This window comes from Petaurus breviceps, unplaced genomic scaffold (genome assembly GCF_028583685.1).
Source record: "Petaurus breviceps papuanus isolate PSGF00001 unplaced genomic scaffold, PetGlider_PUasm1.0 185, whole genome shotgun sequence".
NCBI lineage: Eukaryota > Metazoa > Chordata > Mammalia > Diprotodontia > Petauridae > Petaurus > Petaurus breviceps.
Window position 1 is genome coordinate 28,416,344 of NW_027185797.1, and position 9,640 is coordinate 28,425,983.

At 49.6% G+C, this 9,640-nt stretch overlaps 2 protein-coding genes across 2 annotated transcripts in view; both read left to right on the top strand.

The window, feature by feature from the left end:
- Positions 1–498: 498 nt before the first annotated feature.
- Positions 499–5,009, top strand: HOXA11 (homeobox A11). The gene is made up of 2 exons (XM_069088658.1): positions 499–1,300; positions 2,979–5,009. Exons 1-2 carry the CDS (start codon positions 583–585, stop codon positions 3,209–3,211), a joined length of 951 nt encoding a protein of 316 aa, XP_068944759.1. The 5' UTR covers positions 499–582; the 3' UTR covers positions 3,212–5,009.
- A 1,385-nt stretch (positions 5,010–6,394) lies between these two features.
- HOXA9 (homeobox A9) overlaps positions 6,395–9,640 on the top strand; it is a 20,147-nt gene continuing 16,901 nt past the window's right edge. Inside the window, exon 1 of the mRNA XM_069088660.1 lies at positions 6,395–6,698. The gene's annotated coding sequence lies outside the window, so the exon portion shown is untranslated. The remainder of the gene's footprint in view (positions 6,699–9,640) is intronic.

Sequence of the window (9,640 nt, forward strand, 5' to 3'; positions counted from 1 at the left end):
AGGAAGCCAGGGTGAAGGAGAGAGCCCGAGGAGGAACCAGAGACAGAAAGCACAAGGCCCCCAACCCCAATTTCGATGCCTCCACAATATCACCTTGGCTGAGGCTAGCATGCACTCGCCAGGCTAAAGGGGGGAGGGGTGAAACAAACAGTCCAGGTCTGTAGTCTTGTAGGGGTGGGGGTGGACAGAGGCTCGAGACCCCCCTCCCCCGGGGAGCAAGGCAAGGTCTGTCACGCGTCCGGCGGTCCTTGGAGGGTGCCCCAGCGAATTTGAGTTACACTGGAGATTACTGAGCTTTCGGTGAGAATACCAAGTGCCGATCTGTTGCTTCCCTTGAGATGGCCACAAAGAAAGGAAAGGGGGGGGGGGGGGGGGGGAAAGGGGGGGAAAGGGCCCAGACTCGCAGCTTGTCAATTTCAACATTTGGTCACATGACCAGCACCTCCCTGCTAAGGATGGGGATAGATTTCCACGTCAGCCTACGTCTCCAAATTTCTACTTCACGGATCTGCTTCAAAGACGCAGCTGCATCAGAGAATCATGTGGAGCTCAGCTAATGCGCCGAGAGCGAGGTAGCCCAGGATGGATTTTGATGAGCGCGTGCCCTGCTCGTCTAACATGTATTTGCCCAGTTGTACTTACTACGTCTCGGGTCCTGATTTCTCGAGCCTCCCTTCTTTTTTGCCCCAAACCCCGTCTTCTCGCCCCATGACATATTCCTATTCGTCCAACCTCCCCCAGGTACAACCTGTAAGAGAAGTGACCTTCCGAGAGTACGCCATTGAGCCCTCCAGTAAATGGCACCCCCGGGCCAACCTGCCCCACTGCTATTCCGCAGAGGAGCTCATGCACAGGGAATGCCTGCCCGCCTCCGGCAGCGCGAGCGTGGGCGACATGCTGGCCAAGAACTCCGCCAACGTCTACCACCACCCCAGCACCACGGGCACCTCGTCCAATTTCTATAGCACGGTGGGCAGGAACGGGGTCCTGCCCCAGGCTTTCGACCAGTTTTTCGAGACTGCGTATGGCCCCCCGGACAACCTGACCACCGCCTCCTCCTCGGACTACCCGGGGGACAAGGGAGCGGAAAAAATGCCCCAGGCAGCTGGGGCGGCGGCAGCCGCTGCTGCAGCCCCTCCAACTTCAAGTTCGGACACAGGCGGCGGCGGCTGCGGCAGGGAGAATGCGGCGTCGGCAGCGGCGGCCGCAGCCGAGGAGAAAGAAAGGCGCCGGCGGACTGAAAGCAGCAGCAGCCCAGAGTCATCTTCCGGCAACAATGAGGACAAATCCAGCGGCTCCAGTAGGTATAAAGGCAGCGCCCCGCGCGCTCTCCGAGAGGGGACTTGGAAATGTAGCGCAGCCCCGCTGTTAAATTTTTATATGCTGTTTTATAAGCATATAAGGTTTATGAAGGGCCCTTAGATTTCCCCCAACAAAACTTTGTTATAAAAAGGCGCGATCACGTGGCGAGGGCTGAAATTGGCCGTGAAATACCCACCGGCCAATGGAGGCCTGAAAAAAAAGGAAAGAAAAGCACCCACCCCGGTTCTTTTTTTTTCCACCCCCCTCACCCCCCAGGCAGCCGCCCAGAGTCCCGGCTCCCGCTCCGGGGTCAGCCCTCGGGAAGGGGGGAAGCAGGGGGGGGGGGGCCTGTAAATTCACCCCGAAAGAGAACCCGGAGCCTTTGATACAGAGGTAATCCTGTGCTTTTTATAAAAGCCATGTGTTGCGCCCAGAGTCTAGTTAGGGGCCCACATTCAAAGGCAGGGCTGATGTGTAACCACCGCCTAAGAGAAAGAGAGAGAGGGAGCCGGGCTGCCCAGCTAGCTCAGCCCTCCCGGCCCACGCTAGCAATATATTAGAAAGAAACAAATTAACCCAAAGCTGGCCTTTTTGTCCAAAGGAAGCCATTTTACTCCGGCACTGTGGCAATTACTGGCCGCCTTCTGTCCGGCGGCGTGTTCCCCCTCGCAATTGTTATTCAATCTGTCAGAAGGGGGTTTTTTATGTCTGTGGGTTTTTTTTTTCCCTCTCCCCTCAACCCCTCTTTAAGATCAAGTTTGCCAAGGCTTTGAGGAACTGGGCTCTGTCTCTCCCCCTCCGCCCTACCTGCAGAGGGTCGTATCTAGAAAGCAGCACTTCAGAGAGGAGGGGAGTGTTTGCTGAAATCTCGGGGAGTTTGCTTGGGAGAAGGGAGAAGGCAGGGTTAGGGTTCGGCTATGGAGTTAGAGGAAGGGACCAGTCTGCCCAGGAGCCATTGCTTTTAACCAAGGGCAGGCTATAAGTCCGGAAGGACTGGCCAAGTCTAGATTCAAGGACCATTGACTCTGACAAAAAAAAAAAGTGGGGGGGGGGAGAAAATAAGTCAGAGATGTTTGCCAAATCTAAGCCCAATAGCCATGGCCACTAGAGCGACTGGGATGAGAGATGTCTTATTGTGTCCCCTGAAAAAAAGAAAAGATACCCCAGGTGCTAAGAGGTGAAATTTCCATGAGCTGTTTGTTTAGTCTATCAGGACCCTAAGAGCTTCAGGGTAGCCCCCGGCTGGCTTTAAGAGCTTCAGCCACTGAAGCCTGTTGCTTGAGAGAACATGCGTTTCTGATCTAGAGTCTGGTGTGTTGCCTTCATCGGGGGGCCTGTCTGGCTTGAAGCACTGACTTTTATCTGGGCTCTGCCTGGGGTTGTGTGAGGGGAGCTCGGCTCATCAGCCAGCCTCCTGCAGAAATTATTCCCTTGCCCCGCCCGGCTTTGGGTTAGAGAGACGAGGTGGGCAGGAGAAGGGAAAGAAGGTGTCGGGAGGAGTCTGGTAGCAGAGACAGCCCAGGAGAGGGAAGACTAGGGGAGTGCCTAGCCCAAAGGTGCTGGGAGTCCCAGCCTCCTCGTCCACGTTCCTCATGTTAAGGGGTTAAGTTGAAAGCTCAAGGCCTCCCCGCCCTCCAGCCTCAACAGCCCTCTCTCTACCTTCTCTCATTCCACAGGTGGCCAGCGGACCCGGAAAAAACGGTGCCCCTACACAAAATACCAGATTCGCGAACTCGAGAGAGAATTCTTCTTCAGTGTCTATATTAACAAGGAGAAGCGTCTCCAGCTCTCTCGCATGCTCAACCTGACCGACCGCCAAGTCAAAATCTGGTTTCAGAACAGACGCATGAAAGAAAAAAAAATTAACAGAGACCGATTACAGTACTACTCCGCCAACCCGCTACTCTAAGAGTAGGTCCCGCCTTGGGGGATTCGTGTGGCTTTTTTTTCTTTTCAAGAGATTAAAATCAGATTTCGCCCTTGACAAGGTCAAGCCACACGATGACTTTTCAGGAGGAAGGTGTGGAACCGAGGGACGGAGGGAACTGTGGGGTTCATACGCCAGAACAGCGCCCTGGACCCTGGTTTTGGCGCTATTATGGAGGATGATGGGATTTTCCTATTCCCATATTAACTGGAATCCATTACACTGGGACCCCTGTGGCCCTTACTTGGAGTATTTTGGCCACCCCACGCCCCAGGGCGGAGCTTTTATCTCTTGCTGTGACAGACCCTGCACCTGGGCTATGAGGAGACTGTCTCCTTAGTTTCCAAAGGGAGGCATAGGACAGAGAAGGAAGGGGTCTCCACACCTAGCTGTAGGTCCCTTTGCTTGGGCCCCAGTGCAGGATGGCTGATCTGAAATGGAAGTGTCTAATACCCAGGGTAGACCTAGGACTAGTGCGAAATCAAACTTGGAAAGGGAAAAAAACAAAAAATCAACAACACACCACCACAAGCAAACTCCAGACTTTGGGAAGAGGAGGGAGAAGAAGAGGTAGGGGACCGAACGAAGGGGAGTCTGCAGTTAGAGCAGGGCCCCGCTCCCCCTTGATAGAAAGGAAGACAAACAATGCTCTCTCTAGCAGCCGATGCAAAAAGAGGCATACGAGAGGGAAAACGTTGGAAATGTTTCTGAAAGATTTCAGGTACCGACTCGCCCAATCCCTTCGGGAAAACAAACAAGCGCTATCCCAGCAGCCCCAGCCCTCTGCCCACCTGGAGAGGCTCTGGGCTTTGTAGCTCTGCAGAGAGCCCTCCCGGGGCGCGGGCTCAGTCCCTGAACTTCAACAGTGGACCAGAGGGAGAAGGGAGAAAAAAGACGAACTCCCCTTGCAGGCTGTTGCTGACTCCCCAAATTTTCTTCAGGAAATACCTGTGGAGAGCGAGTTTGGCAAATCCCACCCAACACTTAATTGAAACGTGGATTTGTGCAATGCACTGACATCGGATCATTAAAAGCCTTTTCATCCAGTGTTGTTTGCAAAGGGAGGGAGGGAGACAGGAATTCCGAGACCCGGCAGAGCAGGCAGACAATGTAAATACTCGCGTTCTGTTTTCTCCTTTCCAGTTGTGTGTGCCTGTGTGCGTGTGTGTCCTCCCATTCCGTGTCCTAAAAAGCTTTGCCCGAAATCCACCAGGAAAGGAGAGTTCGCAATTATTTTAAAAGAGAAATAGTCTATAGAGATATATATATATATATATTTCCCTGCAGGAACCAAAGCGATGGAAGAAAAATGCAATTTAAAAGAAAAAAGGAAGAATGAAAAATATTTAAGATTCTATATCTGTTTACAAAAGGAGCGATGTTCATGGCGAGGTTAATTTACTGGTGAGAATTTTGAATGTATGTTTCATACAGGAACAGTGTTTTACAAAACTTGTAAATAAAGAAACCATAACCTATTTTGCTTGAATAATTTTTTTGCATATTTTAATTTGGGGGTGGAGAGGGAGGAAAGGGGCTTTTCAAACTTGTGCAAAGTGGGGGGTGGTGGCTACAAACGAATTGGAGGCCTGTTAGCTTACCGAACGGGGTCTCGTACTTCCTTCCCACGATTCAATAGGATGCAGTATCTTCGTATTCCATCACTGTTTTGAGAAATGTAACGTCTCTATGTATGTACAGTGTTCTTTTCGTATTCCAGCGTATTGGGTTGCATGTATACACTGCAACAGAGAACAAGGAAAATAAAAAGTGGAAACTTTATAATATCTATCCTGGTTTGTGACATTCCTCTCCCTGACTGCTTTCCATAGCTTAATACCTGAGATCAAATCACCCACAAATAGAGAACAAGAAAAAAAAAAAACACGAAACCCACTCACACGCCATTGAATGGAGAGAATTTGGTTAGGTTTGTTGTTACTGTTCTTTTCATCCCAAGGGCGCCCCAGGCTTCAGATGAAAAGGTTCGAAGGAAATCGATGTTGGAGGGGTAAGAACTTAATGGAGGTCACTAGGCTAAGAGTCTGTCCCCCGAGCCTCCACCACCTCAGTCAAAGCAGATGGAAAGAAAGTCAGGGCCTCCCATAGCAGAGAGTTGCGGGGTTTCTCAGAATGAGTCTTCGGGATAGACTACATCTTTCTCACCTTCCAAACTTCTCTGAACCAAGCCCAGGGATGGGGTGGTGGGGAATTAGGTTTGTGGTTCGATGGTCCAGGACCGTCATCAAATAGCTGGCCCCGAAAGGAGACAAAGTGTGTGAAAAATGAAGGACTGGGCTGGGGGTAGTGCTTGGGGATCCTTCAAAAGGGGGGTTCCTCTCCAATAGTATGCAAGGGAACATTTTTCTTTTATTCCTTCCCATGTTTTGGGGATTTTTTTTGGGGGGGGAGAGAAAGTAGTCCACTTTTCTCATTGTTTGCTGGCTTTGAACTTCTGTCTTGCTTTGGACATCACCCGTAACCTTGAGGTGAAGGGCGAACCAGACAGGACCTTTTGTTGACCATCCCACCCCCTCAACCCCACCCACCCACCCAGTCAGGCGGGCGTCTGGCCCTGGGGAGAGGGATATAATCTGAGAGTGAGGAAGGGGAGCCGTTGTCTGTTTGTTTGTTTATCTGACTGGTAGGGCCTGCTGGATGCAGGTTGAAAAGTCAGCCAGACGGACAGAGAGATGCCTGTCAAGGAAATGAAGCAGACAGACACACAGACAGAGAGACCAGGATATTGAGGAATGATTAGGGGGGAGGGGGAACTACAAGGGATGTGTAGGATGCTGGGGGAGGTAAGTGGAAGGAAAAATCTCTGTGCCCCCCGGCTGAAAGCGGGGACTTCCTTTTCTTGCTAGTTAAAAATTAACTGAAATTCACTGCAAGTTGCTGGAGAGAGTTGAGGCCTGGAGCTGCTCCCTGGTCGGAGGATTTGATTTCCTGGCCCAATAAAAATCACATCCTCTTGGTTGCTGTGACAATGTGGTCATAAACCCGTCCGTGACTGGCCGATTTGCATATTTGGAATGCTCTGCTATAAACCCAGCCGAGGTTTTGAAGCAATTTCTTAGATGTAAAAATTAGATCTGAATAGCAGCGGTCTGGGCTCATTCTCTAGTATCTCTTTATGAGAGCGAGCCGTCTTTGAAAACAGGAGACTCGCGCTCAGGCCTAGGCGCATGGCGGCCACAAGGTGGCGCGCTTCCGATCAATGTCAAAGCCGCCGCCGTGGGAGCCTCGGAGTCCTTCGAGAAGCTGGCTTGGCCTTTGTTCCTTTCAGATCCTAGGAGAAGCGTGTTTAAATTATCCCACTTTCCCCTGCTCCCAGTCGCAAAAGGGGGTCCTCAAGATAGATGGTCAATCGCATTTAAATACCCCCCACACACACACACACATGCGGGAGGACGGGAAGGGCGAGCCAGCGGAAGAGATGGGCAGTGCCTTAGGAAAGCCCCTCAAGGTAAGTGCCCATAAGTTGGAAGGTTCGAGTTTCAGGTGGTGTCCGTTGAAAAACGTCTCTGAGGGCTTGATCAGGCTTGGTGGCCACCCTCGAGAGCTCCGAGCTTCGGGTTCAAGGTGCCTGGGTGCTGAAACAGACGGAGCTCGGACCCATTCTAAAAGCTGGACATTCAACTCAAGGTTTAGCCTTTTTTTCTCCTTGGAGGCAATTGTCTGTCTTGTTTGTACTACCACAACCTCGGTCAAGATGCCTGGAGAAGCGGGCAAGTGTTACCGCAGTAAGGTTATTTTCGTAGAGTTGCGGTTGTGTGGTGGTTTTTGGTCAGACGAAGTCTCTCACTCCTAAAGTTTTGCGGGCTGCAGCCTTAAACTAGGGCAGAATCAGAGGGCCCAATCCCTCGCTGGAACGCTTTGCTGTGTATTCTGCAGGACCACTAGTCTCCCCGACTCTGTACTGCTCCCTAATTCGCAGACTGGCCTGGTGGGTGACCTTTGCTCGAGAGAGGGAAGGCCGCTGGGGAGCGAGCAGATTCAGATTTCTGAACCAGCAGAATTGGGAAGAGCTATTGCTAAATACGAATTTTCAAAAGCTTGCATTGTGCATGCACTCTGATAATGTAATCTCTACATCAGGATTTTCATAAAACTAGATTTAAATAGACATAATTATAGTTTGTCTAGGTCACGTTGCTTCTCACTCTCCGTCTCTGTCTCTCTCTCCATGTATGTATATTTATTTTCCTTTTTTTTTTTATTCCTATTCGCTGTTTTTCTAAAATAGGCCCAGTGTCTGGAGCATGCAAAAATGGGAGAAGGTATTAGCCTAGCTCCCTTTCTTCTTCCATTCTCTAAATTCCCGATAGCGGAGATGTTTTTCACTATCTCGTGCCACCGAATTAGGCTGAGACTTCGGGTGACTTCCTTACTCTGAATCTGGTTCACTAGATTTCTGGGCTCAGGGGGTCTTTTATATTTCGAGTTTGGGCCTACCCCTTCCAGGAGAGCGAAAGACCATTTAGAGAGAGCAGGAGAGAAGAAAGGGGACCTCGGAAATCTACTAAAAGGCCACCGGTAAACTAGTGATGGCTAAAGAGGTTGGTCTCTCAAGAAAGCAAAATTTGGATAGAGATCGTTGAAAGCAAAGGGTTCCTCTATCAGCTTGGCTCAGGGCAACTAAATAAGAAATGTTAACGTTATTGAAGATGAACTCAAAAAAGACGTCGCTGCTGACGAAAAATACTTCTAAAATATGTGCAGCGATCTCGGGAAAGCTATTGACTAAATTCCAGAGCTCGTGAATTAGGCGACCCGGGACTATGTGGAAATAATGTTTATTTTTTGCAGGCCTTTGCATCCCACCTCTCAATACTGCTAGAGAAAAATCGGGGAGTCCCATCGTCCTCCCTTGCATCCTTTAAATACAAATTGTTTACCAAGGGGATCAGCTTAGGAACTCAATTTTAAAACAAAACAAAACAAGCTGGGTTCTTACAATAACAGTTTATTATTTCTCATCCTATGCAAGGGTCCATTTTGGAAGGAAAATTCTAAGTAAGGTCAAAGGGATGTTTTTCTGTTGGTAGTGAATGAATGTCCAGGGTGACTCAAACCTCCCAGGCAAGAGCCAGGCCTCTCCAATATCGTCAGGGACACCGAGAGCAATCAGGGCCATTCGGAACCTTTTAGTAGAATCAGGGCTTGGGCCTGGGGGAGGCACAGGGCTCAAGTTTAGACATCCAGAGGAAGCATCCGTTTGGGTCATAGGCGTCTTGAGCTATCGAAAGAAATGGAGGAAAGTAGTTAAGCAAGGTGAGGGGCCCATAGCTCCAACTGGACGTTTCTGCTCAAGTGGTCCATTAAAATGTGTTGGGAAAAGACATTTGGATATAGGAATATTTTATTGATGAAGGTAACACCACCACGTTACCATGTGGAAGCCAGTTTGGTCTTAGGATAGAGTCCAGGTCTGCAGCCTTCTCCATAGTCATGCGGGGGAGGGGGAAAAGGGGAGGAAAATCGTTGTTTAACTTGGGCTTCTGCAGCAGCTGCGGAATGTGGGTTTTGTAATCCAAAACATGCCCTAATGCATTGGTTCCTCAATATATGTGGCTGTGTGGTTCTGTGTGCATCGACGGTATGCATGGTCCTTTTAAATAGAAAAATCTATGCTTCTAAAGAAAATGATAAATGTAGATATACTCTGTAGGGAATATAACATGCTCACTTATATCTAGCATATGGGACGGGACTGGACCTCTGATTTCATTCTGATATAAATAATGCAGTTCTACGTTGTATTGGAGAAGAAAGAAAAGCAAATGTATCCAACATATTTATTACAATGCAATATATCCAATACATGTATTACAATGCAAACATACACAAGGCCATGGGAAAGATCTAAAGGAGTCTGGAGTCACTGTTACATTGTATCGTTTGTTCATTTGTAGGGAATGTCTTGCCCTCCAGGCTGGGGCCCCCGCTTTACCCAGCATGAAAGTATTCTAGCAAAGATAAAAATTAGCGAGTCTGTCATTCGTCCCTAGGTTGGTACTAGGCTGCAACGGGGAGGGGGAGGCGGGGAGCCGCCTATTTTGGAACCGATCCAGACCAAAAATCCTGACAAGTGACAGACCGAGAACTCTAAAATAAGGGGACCTTAAGCCGTTTTTTTTTTTTGGAGGGGGGAGTTCGCTAAGGACCGTGGGGGCCTTAGGGATGTTCTCTGGATTCTAAGAGCCCCAAATTGTTGCCTCAGCTGCCTGAATTATATAGGTAGCGATCTCAAAGTCCTTTACCTCCATGCTGGGGGTGGGGTAGAGCGGAGGTTTCCCCCCTCTTTTTTTTTTTTTCCTGAGGAGGCACTTCACCTAAAGAGCAGGAAAAGCCCACACACACACACACACACACACACACACACACACACACACACACACACACACA

Bases quoted from the DNA above. Each gene is read 5' to 3' on its own strand.
- HOXA11 (XM_069088658.1), top strand. From the start codon at position 583: ATGGATTTTGATGAGCGCGTGCCCTGCTCGTCTAACATGTATTTGCCC. The intron at 1,301-2,978 runs GTAGGTATAAAG...CTCATTCCACAG, and splicing joins GGACAAATCCAGCGGCTCCA to GTGGCCAGCGGACCCGGAAA.